Source organism: Saccostrea cucullata, unplaced genomic scaffold (assembly GCF_032062105.1).
Source record: "Saccostrea cucullata isolate Sc308-1 unplaced genomic scaffold, CSIRO_AGI_Scuc_v1 ctg75, whole genome shotgun sequence".
Classification (NCBI taxonomy): Eukaryota; Metazoa; Mollusca; class Bivalvia; order Ostreida; family Ostreidae; genus Saccostrea; species Saccostrea cuccullata.
Window position 1 is genome coordinate 302737 of NW_026940114.1, and position 16261 is coordinate 318997.

Genomic DNA, 16261 nt, shown 5'->3' on the forward strand with positions numbered 1-16261 from the left:
CTCTTTTTATTTTCCTTTTATGCAGACATTACCAGTATGTAATTTCATAAATCTTCTTGATTATAATTACATGTAAAAGGTTATATACTGTTTAATGATCATTAAAACATTTAAATGATTCTACAAGACAGCCTTGAAATTCAGATAATAGTGTATTGTCCAGCCTGAAGACTAAAATAAATAGTTAAAGTGCAGTATGTGGCAGATTTCTTACAATTAAAAAAAACAACAAAAGGACCAAGGAACTTACAGTCACCTTAATATAATACAATCCTTTAGAGGATCTACAGAAATGGATTTTTTTAAGTATATGTATAATAAAAACAAAATAAACTGATAGATAAAGATATTTTGCACAAAACCAAGAGAGAAAAAGGACAACCAGGGATGAGCAAAATAGCCTGCAACTTAGCAACAACTCATAAAAATAAGAAATATGTGCAGATGCAAATGACACTTTCTATTGTCACCATCACCAAAGTATACAACACAACACAATGCTTGAGCATATAATAGTTTATAATAGTTTCTCTAAAAGGAGAGTGCTAAACAGATCAATAAAAACCTGCCAAGCCAATGGTGAAGAATTTCTGGTAATAAAAAGCCGGCTGTTGGATCATTTCAAATTTGTATTCTGTTTACCTCCTAGATTTTGCCTAGAAGAGAGGACTTTTGGAGAATTTATACCATATAATCCCTATTAACCGCCCCGGGCCCTTAGAAAATTGCGGAAAGGGGGCGGTTATTTAGGTATTCTCTTTGTAATATTTAATATCATATATTAATTAACTTCAAAAATTATTTTGAGAAAAAAAAAATAAATTCAAAGAATCTCCAAAATAATGTCTAACTTTACTTTAAATGAAGATAATCCTCCCAAAGTATGCTAAATGAATCATTTTCCACCAAGAAATTGGATAATAAACAAGTTTCATTTTCAATTCCTTCAAATTTTTCCAAACTTTTGATACGATTCTAGTCTTTCTAGATAATCTTAATCACTGTACAGGGGGCCCTTATTTCCTGACAATTGAAAAAGACCTAAGGGGCACTTATAGGGGCAGGGGTGTTTAATAGGGATTATATGGTACATTGCCATTTTATGATCAATAGAGCACTGTTAATTCTGATGCAGGATTCTTCATTTCACAATCTTGGAGGACACTATAATCCTATACTTAACAGTTTGACTGCTTAATTCCTATGAGCAGAGAAGATTTTTCAAGGAATTAATGTGTTTTAACTACATGTTCAAGTTATTCCTGCCCCAACATCTTGCCCAGGGGGTATTCCACGAATTTCACAATTTTGGAACAGGTGCAACCATGCACTTTGTTTGTCTGATTTGATTGATTGTATGTTGTTTTAATTCCCATTCGAGAATTAGTTTCAATCATACAGAGACATTACCATATACCAGTGAAGGGCTTCAAATTTCGACCTTTACCCCACACTCAGGACTATTGAGCAGTGAGGGATCTTCATTGCTTTAAAGGGGAAGACAACAAAAGATAAAAGGTTATGAATAAATAGTTTGATAAAAAGATATCCTTTATTGTGGATATTCCATATAGATCATGTGAAAAAATAGACTGGTCAGGATTTACTGAAATAGTATTTACAACCCTCTATGATAGCTTACCTACTTAGTCATCACTAGTGTCAAGGACTACAATGCTCACCAGAAGTTATGCTTTTCCCTTTTTCAAATAAATATTTAATTAATGATTCTTTCTTTCAATAGAAAACCTTAATAAGACCTAATAGTATACAAATATACATGTATTTCTATTTAATAAAGTTTTTCCTTCAGTAAAAACAATTTGTTTAATCTCCAATATACTAATGGTTACATCGACATTAAGGTGTTAAGCTTCCACAAATAATCATAGTACATGTATCATAATGTAAGGTAGCTGCTAGAATGGATAAAATGGATACATATAGGTTTCCATCATTTTACAAATATATAAAGATATGAAAAAATATTTAGTTTTTAGGGTTAAAATCTGGTACATGTACATTTTATATTTAATATGATAGTTCAAATCAAACTTCACAGATTTCAAAAACAAGACCATTAAACAAGACATTATTGATACTTGCATATTTTCACAAAGTACAATGTATAGTGTTGTACTTGGTAAAGTCTATAGATTCCTGTGTAAAACATATATATGCACCCCCCTATAACAATTGTCTACCCTTGATCCCAATAATTTTTAAATACTGGGTTAGGCATAAAATAAAAATTTGTTTGTTTGCAGTTGCCTATCGACCCACTGAAAATGCACCTGACCCAAACTTTTTTATAGCCATTTAGTAAATTATTTTTTTCTTCTTCAATTTTTCAGGATATTGAAACTGTTTCATTTTCAATTTTTGACTTTTAATTTTATCAATCAGTGATTTTAGATATAACAAGAGTTGTCAATGCAGAGCTTATTAATGTTTAGTAGGCCCATGAAAAGTTCTTTTATTTGATATACAACAAAAATCTGAAAACAACTTTTTTTTCAAAAAAACCCAAAGAATACCTACCTACCTACCCAGTCTAAAAACTATAGCCCGGCAACTGCAAACAAAGGATTTTTTAAGCTTGGCCTTATTTATTTTTAAATGAGGAAGTTATGATATCAATGTGACATAATTTTGACACCATATTTTTGTAAATTGTACAAAAATGTGTTAATGATGCACTCTCTTGTCATTTGGCCCCAGTTTGTTTTAACAAAGTTTAATATCACTGCTATATATGTGGGTGTGATGAATCCCTGTGTACAAGTCAGATTGATCAATATCACTCCATATTTGCTGAAAATGCAGCAAACATTTGTGTTACATCTAAAGATAATACAGGAATAGTCAAATTGTCATATCAGTGCCTGCTACCCACACAAATCCAGAGTAGAACAATTAAAAACAACAATGTCTGTTTCACCTCAGGTATACTTTTTATTTCCTTGTCAGGAGGGTGGTAGGTGGATATAAGACTTTTATTTCTAGGCTAACAAAGAACGATGACCTTATTTTTTCTTCTTATATATTTAAATTTCATGATATACTTTCGTGAAAATTAGTTAAAGTTGTTGAGACACATTTTTTAACAAGGTCCATGGGAGACAATGCTCACCTGAGTAATCTTGGCACTCATTTTCTCAGAACAATTTGACCCACCTTAGCCCTAGATCCATAATTTGAACAACTTTGAAACTACCCTTCCTGGGGATGCTTGGATATTAATATAATTAATCATGGTTATACTCTTCTTTAGAAGAAATTTTAAAAGATTTCTTTCTTTGGGTCTCTTTTATACTCCAACCTATACAATTGGACAATATTCTGTCCATAAAAAGCAAGATTTTTTCCTACATATGTATATTTTAATTTCTATTTGTTTTCTCTGTGATAACTCTTTGAACTTGAGGTGAGTTGATTTCTTAATAATTCAACTAGAATGTAAATTTCGTGTCATGAGCTAAGAAGGCCTTATATGCATGTAAATCTTGTGCAGCTGTCTTTGTGTCTGACGTCAGTGGGCAGGGACTTTTGAAATTGACATGGGAGGCTTTGTGCAATTTAAATGTATTATTAAAACAACATTCTTTGAATCTAAATTTACAATTTTATCTCACTGTGACAATAAAATGGAAATATGAGGAATCACTGTCTAGTTCATCAGGTATATAAAGGACATCTAGGATAGCTGGAAACGTGGGGTAATTTATGCATAGCAGGCTTTTGCTGTTATACAAATTATCCCACGTTTCTAACTATTGTTGATGCCCTCGCATAGCCAAAAAACTAGACAGAGATTAATTAAAACTATAACATCCTATTATGGCCCTACACTATTGTGGGAATGCATGCATATTAATATAACTATTCTTCCACCTGGTTTGTGAAAAAATATATTACCATAACCAAATATTCTCAAGTAAAGCTATGATCACCTTTGGTGATCATCCTATCCTTTGGGGCCATGATGTGAGGAATTTGATTCTACACTATGTCACATTTCAAGAGATTCTGACCCTTTATTTGAAAAAAAAATTCCCTTTACCCTAGCTAGTACAATTTGTGCCAAACCCAGTTGAAATTTGCCAAATGGTTCTAGACAAAAAAGGTGAAAATGTGAAAAGTTTACAATGACCAAAACAGACAATTGATAAAATTTGATCAGCTTGCTTAAGCCTCAGTTAAGGTGAGCTAAAACAGCTTTACCCTCAGTATGATGAAACTAATGCCTTCCAGAATGAGAGATCATAGTGACAGTCAACATCACTTCAATTCAAATGATGGATATTTGAAAAAAAAAAAAAAAATTGCAGAGAATTTTTGTATGTATGGTTCATAAATACTTGTATAAAGCATTTGTAATCATTTTGTAAAACCTAGCATGTTTGATAAAATATGCCTTTGTGACAAATCTGTGTGATCTACAGATCAATTAAACTCACAAAATTAATACAACTTCCTAAATATAAGTATACAATCTGATTAAAATTAGATCTCAGTTAAGCTTCAAATTTCTGATAGTCACTGTAGAGCAAGGAATAAAATTTTGGAGCATAACATTTCATTTTAAACATTTTTTTAAATATACATGAAAATGAGATCTCTGCAGCTGGAAAATAGGATATCTGAGCTATTTCTTTGTGTATCTCTGTATTAACTTATTCATATTAAGAAAAATGTATGCAATTTTGTGGATATTGCAGGATAACTTTTGAGTTTGCGAAATGTTGCTTTTAGAGAACTCTTCTTTGGGAATATAAAAACTAAGATGTAGGTCAACGCTATGGTATATTTCAAACAATATTTCAAGACTTGAGAGGTTAACGTGAGTAATCCATAGCAACACAAACTTTATTTCTATTCTAACAATACTACAAATTAAATAAGGCTGATTATTTGCTCTGTAGAGAAATTACTAATTACAGTGACTGCAATGTTTTTGGGACAACATACATGAACAATCAAATTTCTTAAATATATACATACCAAATAAGGATCCAGTGGGGATGGCCCATGAAGTTGCTCTATCTTCTTTACATCAAATTTCATATCCTAGTTTAATGAAAAAGAATATCGATGAAAGCTCTATTATGAGAAGGTCACAAAATATTTCAAAAATTATCCGGTCATTTGAACTGTATATTTACATGTACATGCTGATCCACACATTTGAAAACTAAATAACAGAGTATGTATTTAATAGATGTGATTTATAAACCAGTCATGGTTTCACTCATTCTTTAAACAAGTTATAACAAATGAAGCATATAACAAGTATTTCTGTGCATTTTCTGTAACAGCTGTTAATCTGCTTGATCATGACAGGGGATTCATTCTGTTTTGATATCATTATACATTTATATGCAACCAATTAAAACAAGATGCATTCCTAAATCATTTTTATTCATGGAGATTTTATACCCATTACACTGTACTTTGACCAAACGCTTAGAGGCCTCTTTTTCTAAGAGTATACATAGAAAAAATTTCGAAAGACAAAAGCTTTTTAAAAAGAGTTCTCTCTCTTTTTTTTTTACTTGTCCAGCACCTGATTTGCTTCTATTAGTTAAGATGCCATTAATTTTATACTTAATATATAATTTCTAACTTAAAATGAGAGTTGGTCTTACAGGAATGAAATCTGTGTATCTTGTAGAGTGATTGGAGGAAAAGACTGATGGCAGACACCTTACCAATTAGCAGATATTTAAATGACACTGTCAGATTTGGTTGAAAATCAGGAAGTCGGCTGATTTCAAACTCTTATCACGTCATTTGAAAATATTTCCAACATAGAAAAGCACAAAAATAAATCAGGGTCAACTTTTTATAGAATGTCCTCATGAAAAGTGTGCGATTTTAATAATATGTGTACTTAATGTACTTATTGAATAACATGTGAACTACCTGGATTTTCTTTTCCTCCTGTTCTTTTAATGCTTTTTCTCCATCCTAAAATTAAAAAAAATCATTATTAGCATTTTGAAAAGAAAGGATTATACGAACATGTTAGCAAAACATACAAGCCTTATATACATGTAGGCCTCCTTAAATACTTCTATTTTAAAATGTGGTGCAGAAATTGTGAAATTAGTCATATGGAAGGTCAACTCAACATCACAAGAAAATTTCTTACTAATTTAACATACATTTTTGAAATCATATGAAGAAAATTTATCTCTTATAATTCAAAATATATCCTTTATAATTCAAGAAATACATGTAAAATCAAGTTCAATTTTATTTCACATTAGAGGTCTAATAATATGTATAGGTCAATTTCTACACCCACGGATATGAGGACGGAGATCAGACTTAAAATTAAGATCTGTGAATATTTCTTTTTTCTTTGACATCTGACCTTTTGATCTATATAGTTTGTAGAAGCATTGTTATGTACACAAGTAAAACACCAGAGATGGTGAGATCAACACATTGAAAAAAAAAACTGAAAAATGAAAATTTAAAGAAACTCATTAAAGTTCAATTTTGCTATGCTCAGACTATAATGACAGTCTGCCATTGCTTAATGAAAGTCATATGTTTCTTTTGGATAGTGAAAAGTGAAATTAAGACAGCAGAATGCAGATAAAATAAGGAAAAATTATGCCTGCCCAGGATTATTTTCCCTTTAAAAAAATTGATAAATTCATTCTTCCTTACCAGTTTGTCAATATTGTGATTGAATTTAGAGTAGTGCCCCTTTTCTGTGACCTAATCAGTAAACAAGATGACAAGAGAAAGAGAATTTCGCAGACAAAAAAATTGATTTTTGTAGGTTTTGTTAATGTTATTAGTCCTCGACAAATTAAAACACCTTAAAGTTTTTTAGTACTGTGTACAGAAATATCATGGGTTATGTTCAAGCCCATGGTGGACACAGCTTTAGCTCAAATTAATTCCAAGGACTTGAACAAATCATGATATTTTTGTAGACATTCAGCAAAAAACCTAATGATTTATGGTGTTTTTCTTATTCTTTATGGCCTTTTGCATTATTTATTGAACCCTACTGTAAAAGTAAAATTTCAAGTTGTCTACCCTGGAAATGCTGCGGTTAATGACCTGCAAGGAATGCCATCTGAAATTTATGTTCTCTAAAGTTTCCATTTACGTACTTTATAGCCCTGATAATGACACAGAATATATACAGAAACTTGGTCAATTGTCAACAAAAGATACTTCATTAAAATTAATTCCATTTATCTGTGCTTCCAAAATAACTTGCTCCAGGGCAGTGTGCTGTTTTGCTTTCTGACATGGTATTTGCATCTGACATAATTTGTATGGATGGGGCTGGGTCTTTTCTGACAAATTTTAATGAGATCAAATATGACCTGACAATTGAAGCACATATCACAGTAAATCAGTTAGTAATTGAATAATAGAATAAACTAGGTATTTCCTTGTTTTAATTGATCACCTATTAATTGGATTTTTAAAGTTTAAAATTCAATCAGAGCACATGTTTTCTAGAATTGCATTGACATTTTAATAGCATATCGATAAATAAAAAAGAGATGAAATTGGGTCATCATAATCTAAATCATTCATACCCCATCACTGTTTTGAAAAAATGAAAAAAAGATTTAAGGACATGTTTCACATCCAGTTTAAAGAAAATCCATGAACTTTAAAATTATCAACTACAATTTGTTTTTTCTTTTATTGCCATTTATCTATTAGATAAATTGTGTTATTAAATAAATATTTTATAAATTACATCATTAAGTTTCATGAATTCACTTTAATTGCATGATACATTTTTTGTACTGTAATGTTAGCTAGACAAATTCAGTTTAAGCAACAGAGATGATAAGCATACTTACAGAGACTTCCTGTTGTAATCTGTCCTTGACCTCCTCAATGTCGTGAACCAGTCTCTCGGCTCTCTTCACGGCTGGTGACTTCTCCACACCCTCTCCTCTCAATCTACACAAAATAATTAACACTTTACAAAAATTTACACAATTCAAAATGTGATCAATGCAAAAACATGTTTATAAATGGTTAAACTTGTTTCTCATTCAAAGCAGTACATGTATAGTGCCCTATTTTTGACACTGCAGGACCTTCCAAAAAGTATACAGTATGTATAGTGTGAATGGTCTAGGACCTACAATTCTGCTTTGATATAAATGTAATTGCTTATATCCCTTAAGTTCACTGTCCTTTCTTTAAAACCTTTGGGAAAGACATACATTTTTCATATTAACCAAATTCTTAAACTAAAGGTCAAGGCCAACTACAAACTCTTTAATTTACGCTTTACCCCAGTAAAGTATGTGATCTCGTTTTATTTGTGTGTGCTTATTATTAGAAGCTGAAGGTCATCCTCAACAGATATACATTTTTCATTTATTTAAAGTCAAGGTCAAATTTTAAGGTTAACCCTCAAATTGTGTTCAAAAATATCATCCTTATCTACTTTTTTGTAAAGTATGAAGATGATATCATAAGAATATGTCATCAACAAAGAAATGAATGCAATTTTCAACTGAACAAAAACCTTTGACTATAACAGATTTCCAGCCCCAAAATGGTTTAATTTAAAGACTAAATCACTGGCCAAATTCTCTAAGAAACATTTGAAACAAATTATCTTTTAATTAAGTTGAAGCAACATAAAAAAAACCCATTTCAATCTCTTTAGCAATTCAAGTGTCGACTTTAAGAATCAGAGCAAAACATGAACAGAATTTTGAAATTCCTTAGAAAAGGTTATTTCAAAATGATTTCCTTCAAATTAAAAATATCCATTACACTTTCCATTTAGAAAGCACTTCATTTATTTACCTGAATATTAACATTTCTGCACCAGTTACCAGTATTCATTCTCTATTTACAGGCTTTGAATTAAGACATTACTAAAAATCCATTTTAATTTTACAAGAAACATAATTTTGATAACTAATGCTTTTTTTTATTTTTGCAAAAAGACAATGATTGAATGTTGATTTTTTAAAGGATCGCCCAAAAACATTCCAAGGAGTTTACACAACTTGTATGACTTGAATCAGTTCTGCTGTAAGCTCTGCTCTTGAATACTAATGAGTGTTTGCAGCCTGCCACTCTAAATCACTTGAACATGTCTTGCATGTAAATTGGAAGATCATTTTTCCATATGTGGTGTTTGGTTGAAAACAAGGGATCATTTCCATTCATATGCTTCACATTTTTTCACGTACAGTCCTGACAAATCACAAGTCCTGTATATTAAAAAGCATCTGGTTCAATGGACTAGAATACAAAACACCTGTCAACGAGTCTAAGATATTGCTTCAATCTTTTTTTTTTTATTTTCTAATCATTTTTCAGCAAATTTGTGACAAATAAACCCTGTTATTTTACGATCAGACACTTATTTAAGATAAAAACACCAATTGCCTGACATCTTCTGTCACTATCTTTTAAAGGGATGGCTCATAAATCACTTTTTCATTGAAGACATCCTTTGTATATGAGCATAAAAAAGAGGTAATTTGGTCAGGAAAGTGTCTCAATTATATTTAAATTATTTTTTTCTGAACATTGGACAATTTGTTTTTATTGTGAAGGTGTGCCTGCAATATTTCCTGTGAAACTTGTTGAAAATTGTTAGATACTCAAATTTACTTTGACTTAATTCACCAGAATGAAATAGTGCTTGAGATACATTTTTAAAAGCAGAAATAACATCACCTTTGAAAAGACTTCTTGATAAGTTAAGGTGCAAATAACAGATACAGTAAAACTTGGTTATAACGAAGTCACTGGGATTTATGAAATTACTTTATATCCGTATGAGGAGTAGGTTGAATTTATATAGCTGAGGATCCAAGATAACTTCGCTATAATATCCATGAATTCGCAATATCCGTGTTCATACTAAACATGTTTTACTGTACTGGAGTAAAATTTTTTTAAAAAGATGATCATAGAACTGTGAGCAAACATTTTTTTTAAGTGAACATTTAATCATTACAAAATAATACTTTATTAAACTAACAAAATTAATTGTCCAATACATTGTAACTCTGGAAAGAGGTGAAATAAATTATTAAATCCTATTCCTTTCTATGATATATACAGAAAACTTACATTTGATAGATGACTATGGCAATTGATATAAATAAAGCTTAATCTTTATTTTACCCAATAAATCATTAAAGTGTATAAAATTCATACCTGAAATTTGGCATGCAGGCCACAATGAAATTTGTTATAAGAAACTTTGAAATTGTGGAATGGCCATAAATGCTTAAAAAATCCTTTTTATTTAATGTCCAGTTCCTCATTATTAATGTCCAGTTCTGTAATATATTTCGACTTTTTTAGTGCCTCATTATGTCACAAAGAGGTCCTCATACATGTAAATCCAAGTTCCATTAAATATCATGATTAATCCTTCATTATTATTTAGTTCCTCATAGACCCATTTAATGTCTAGTTCCTCATTATTTATGTCTAATAACTCTTTATGTCTATTTTCACATTATTAATATCTAATTCTTTATAATTTATGCCTAATTCCTCATTATTTATGTCCAGCTCCTCATCATTAATGTTTAGTTCTTCTATATTTATGTCTAATTCTTCATTAATTATGGCTAGTTCCTCATTTTTTATGTCTAATACCTCATTATTCATATCTAGTTTCTCATTTTAAAATCCAGTTCCCCATTATTTATGTCTAGTTCCTCATTAATATTTAATATGTCTAGTTCCTCACTATTTATGTCTAGCTCCTCATTATTTCATATTTAGTTCCTCTTAATTTCAAGTCTAGTTCTGCATCATTTCATGTCTAGCTCCTCATTATTTTATGTCTAGTTCCTTTATTATCTATGTCTAATGCCTCATTTTTTACGTCCAGTTTTTATCACATCCAATTCTATTCGAATTGGAGGCTTTTATCGAAGAAAGTGTTAATTTCCCATATTACAAAATCCATAGATCCGCCTATAATCCCTATAATCAATTAGAGTTATTCCCCCTGAGTCAACTTCCGTTAATCCTTTTTCATTCACAGACTATATGAATGAGGTTGGTGCAATTTTAAAGGATAATTTTTTGCAAATTTAGATATTTAGAAAAATAGTTAATGGGTATAATTCTATGGATGTTTTTGTTATCTATTTGGTAGTTGTTTGCTGCAATCAATTTAGGAGTATTTTTTCATGATTTCCCGATGATCCTTGATTTTATAATGATAATTTTTTTCTAGCGTCTGTTGTGGCCATTTTGTATTAGCCGACCACGTTGTATCTATATAAGTTTTCATTAAAACAGATTATATGATGTAAGTATGTGATAAGATATAATGATTATTAAGTCAATTATCTTGATCGTTAGGATTTATATCATATTGCTTTGGCTTAATTAAATTTTCTTTGTTTTATAAATTGATCCGACACGTTTCAGATTTCCATACCAAGGGGAGATAAAAAAAAAAAAAAAAAATAAAATAAAATAAAATAAATAAATAAAAATAATAATAATAATAATAATAAAAAATTTAATAAATAAATAAATAAATAAAAAATTAGGCTAACTTTATAAAAAGAAATAATAAGGCATGTGAGAATGAGGAGATAATTAATTTAAATTTCTTCTTACAAATATAAAAAATAATATATATATATATATAAATAAAGAATTTTCTTTTCTTTTCTGAACACGATGCCACCGAGAGCTAAGAAGCGTAGAATGGCTCAACCAGCAGCGACTGCCACACAGCAGCCAAGTGGTAGTCAGGCTACGGTGTCTGTGAACACAGATATATCGACGGCGTACGGCAGGATGTCCAGTACATGTACCAATACCACCGACCCAGGCTCCATCAACTTCCGTTGTGGCGGAAGCGCAACCCATGTTGACGACAAGTGCAGGGCCATCCTTTGCACCGACCACCTCTGGAGCAACAATCTCAACTCCAACAGATGTTGGTACCACCCCTGCTCCTGTCCCATCAATACATATGATTGGTATGAATGTTTCTAGCACAGTCAAACAACGTATTATTAGTGGGCAGTATATTGATTTGGCCACATTTTAACACCAAAATCAGGGTCTGATGAAAAGAAATTAGTTATGAATAGTATGGGTGAGATAATTTATAAAGATGCCAACCCAAAAAAGGTAGAAAATATTGAGCAATGGACTGACCTTATGCTCATATTTGCAAGTGTGTACTTGAGTGCACATCCCGCCAAGACTCTTGACCTACTTAAGTACATACAGACCGTAAGAATGGGTGTTAGCAGGGGGGCTATATCTTGGAAAGAATATGATACGCAGTTTAGGCTGCGCAAAGAGCAAAATCCTGTGTCTTCTTGGGGTGAAATTGACTCGGAATTATGGTTGATGTATATGCATTCTGGCCCGCTTATAACGTAACAAATGCACCCAAAACCAATAATGATAAATGCTTCAATTTCAATTACAAGGGATCTTGTGACAAATTCCCATGCATGTATAAACACAGTTGTATTCGATGTGGTAGTAAAACAGATACATTGCCTTACACAAGCCTCAAACACTTTCCGCACAAATATTTCGCCAACAAAATTCAAGTGGTCAATTCTATGGACAGTCAAGTTCTTTCCACAAACCACCAATGCAAATACCAACTATAAGGGGTATTCAACCAATGCAAATACCAATTATAGGGGGTATTCCAGCAGCAACACCCAGCGCCCCACCTACTCAAGACCAAGATTCCTCACCCCGCAATCTATGGCGTCTAGGTTCAACGCCTATTAATGTACACGCCCTTAAAAAATGTCTCGTCCACTATCCTAACAGAATCATAGCAAATCGCCTAATCCAAGGGTTCTCTCAAGGGTTTAAACTTCATTATCATGGGCCTAGATTACCAATTCAATGTAATAATTTGAAATCCGCGGACGATCATCCTAATGAACTTAAAGAGAAAATCGATAAAGAAATTGAAATGGGGAGGATACAGGGTCCTTTCACGAAAATACCAATTTCTAATCTTAGGTTATCTCCAATTGGGCTAGTGCCGAAGGGGGATAAAATAACGCACCTCTCTTTCCCGAAGTTTAGTAGTGTAAATTCATACATAGATCCTTGTGAAACTGCTGTACAATATTCATCCTTTGATTCAGTGATTCAGATGATTGCTAAATTAGGGAAAAAAGCGAGATATAAAATCCGCATTTCGACTTTTCCAATATTTCCCGGCGATTTTGATCTCCTGGGTTTTTAATTTCAGGGTAATTATTTCATAGACAAATGTTTACCTATGGGGTGCTCCATTTCGTGTAAGGTTTTCGAGGATTTTTCTACAATTTTGCAGTGGGCTAAAGCGTTCTAAAACATCAACAATGGATCATTATCTAGATGATTTTATATTTGCTGGGAGGGATGCCCATTCCTGTCAAGATCTTATGTCGAATTTTCAAGACGTCTGCGATGATATAGGTGTTCCTATTGCCGAGGACAAATCTGAAGGCCCTACTATGGTTATGACATTTTTAGGTTTTGAGATAGATACTTATCATATGCTAGTTAAGATCCCCAATTCAAAATGCTTAGAGCTACAGGGTATTTTACACCATCTCGTTGTTCAACGCAAGATGACACTCCAACAATTACAATCTGTTTTAGGTAAACTGAATTTCTTTACAAGAGCCATAAGAAGGTAGGGCATTTCTGCGTCGGCTTTATAATGCTACAATAGGAGTTTCAGAATTACATTATCACATAAGGATAACTCAATCAATGCGTCAGGACTTGTACATGTGGATTAATTTTCTTGAATCATTTAATGGGACTGTGTATTTTTTAGATATTGAGTGGACGTCAGACAACAACATTAATTTTTACACAGATAGTTCCGGTTCGTCTTACTTGGGATGTGGTGCTTATTTCAAAGGGGAATGGTGTTTTTACCCTTGGCCAGAGACCTGGGCGTCCAATGACCTACTTAAAGACATGACCTTTTTAGAGTTAGTTCCGGTGGTCTTGGCCGTCTATTTATGGGGTAACAAACTCGCTAATAAAAAGATCATTCTCCATATAGACAATCAAGCTGTAGTCGCTATAATAAATAAACTCACTTCTAAATCAGAGCGGGTCATGAAACTACTTAGACCATTTGTCCTTGCTTCTATGAATTATAATATTCTGTTTCGTGCAGTTTACATACCAAGTAAAGACAATGTAGTTGCTGATTCAATTTCTCGTAAGCAGTGGGCCAGATTAAAGCAGCTCCACATGCCAGGGAAAAAATTTCCGCAACATCATCTCCAGCCTGAGTTTGCTAAACTTTTAGACGCCTCAGTATCTGAAAACACACATAAATCTCATCGGGCTGGAATGGCAGCATATTACAAAGTATGTAGACTCATTGATTGCACGCCATGGCCCCCTACATTAAACTCAGTCGTGCAATTCGTTTTGCATTCATCATCATCCGGCCTCGCATATGGTACCGTGAGGTCATACTTGTCTGCCATTTCATTTTATTGTAAATTGCAGAGTGTTCACGATCCAACCCCAGAGTTCTTGGTTACAAAGTTATTGCAGGGCATGAAACGTTTGAGACATAAAAAACTAGACTGCCAATAACGAAAACAATTTTGCTAAATATTATTCAATTCTGCCCATAATATGTACCAATGCTTTTGAAACAGCTCTTTTCTCGGCTGCATTTTCCCTGGCATTTCATGGATTTTTAAGAGTTGGCGAATTAACAGTTAATACAAGAGAAGGTGATCAACAAAACACAATTCAATTCGACAATTTGTCCATTAATCACGAAACGCAATCTCTCTTACTGACTATCCGGTATTCGAAAACGGACCAGTTAGGTAAAGGCACAGTACTTCAAATAGATAAGCAGGGTGGTGTAGCATGTCCATATCAGCTCATTACTAAATACGTCAGCATCCGTCCAGAGGATTCAGGTACATTATGACACTTCGATTTATCCCCACTCACACGATATCAATTTACGGGGGTACTTTGTAAGGCAGTAAAGCACCTAAATTTCCTGGTATCCAGGATACAAATCTCAAATCGGCGCGAGTACTGATCTCGCGTTAAAAGGATTTTCAACTCATGACATTCAGAGATCTGGTCGTTGGAAATCTGATTCTTACAAATCCTACATTCGCATACCAAAGTTTTAATCTAATTTTAGATATACAGACAATATGGTTGGTGGGTTCATCAATAATCAAGCACGCCTTTTTGGAAGCTGTATTAAGACCAGGTGGTACAAATTTGACATTAGAAAGAAAACACATCTCACTGTGGTGGCAGGGTTATATATCCAGTTAAGTAAAATAAATATATATATATATATATATATATATATATATATCGATCAGAAAAATAAGGGTGGTTGCAAAGCAGTTGGTTTTAAAAGGAATCACTTTCGAAACAGTAGGATTATATGGTCATTTAATTTCCAATGGCGCTATTCAGCAAATTTAAAAGCTATGGAAAATGCACGCAAACGGGTTAATTCTGGTATAGCTGCAATTGTCTTGCAAAATAATTCGCCATTCAGACATTAAACCTGATCCAGCTTTATTTTTACAGGATGGGGTACACTGTATCCTCGTTGGGGAATAACATTTTTCTAAACTCTCTCCAGGGGGGACTTGAGGCTATCGTTGCCCATGGTCAATCCTGCTTTCCCAATTAGCAAGGGTCCTGGGTACGGCTTTGTATATGCCGCTCTACCCCCACCATGGTGGCGGAGTTCCCTGGATGAGTTTCATTCTGATCCTCATCTCAGGGAACTTGTGGCATATAAGCGGCATTTTGGTAATTATATTGTAAGCTTTGACCTCTGCACCTCCCAGGGTCAATGCTTTCTATATATATATATGGTGAACTTTGAACTTTGATGTTGTGAACTTTGAACTTTTGATGTTGTATGAACTTTGACTTACCACTATATGAACTTTGACCTTTGGTAATGACCTTGATATATGATTTGCTTTGATGTTGAATGTTGTTTGTGCATTTGATTGGGGCATGCTCTTGTCTTGGCTGCCCATTGCCCATATGATATTGTTTGTTTTGCATTTGAAACTAAATAACAGCCGTGCCCATAATATCGCCACACTTTAATAAAATTAATTTCAAGTTACCATTTGTTTGCGTTACACTTTTCTGAGATAATAATTATGCCAATTCCACTTCCTTATGTCATATCTTTCTCATCCTGCCATTTTATTTACTAGTCATTGCTTTCCAGTTCCTCATTTTATTCTGTCTAGTT

The 16261-nt window shown here is 32.7% G+C and overlaps 1 protein-coding gene and 1 pseudogene across 1 annotated transcript in view; one reads left to right on the forward strand and one right to left on the reverse strand.

Moving 5' to 3' along the window:
• LOC134254816 (TALPID3 protein-like) overlaps window positions 1-16261 on the reverse strand; it is a 62025-nt gene that overhangs the window by 17200 nt on the left and 28564 nt on the right. The window contains 3 exon segments of the mRNA XM_062737344.1: window positions 5005-5070; window positions 5926-5970; window positions 7848-7950. Of these exon segments, the coding sequence (XP_062593328.1) occupies window positions 5005-5070; window positions 5926-5970; window positions 7848-7950 (214 nt within the window).
• Window positions 11801-14595, forward strand: LOC134254823 (uncharacterized; annotated as a pseudogene).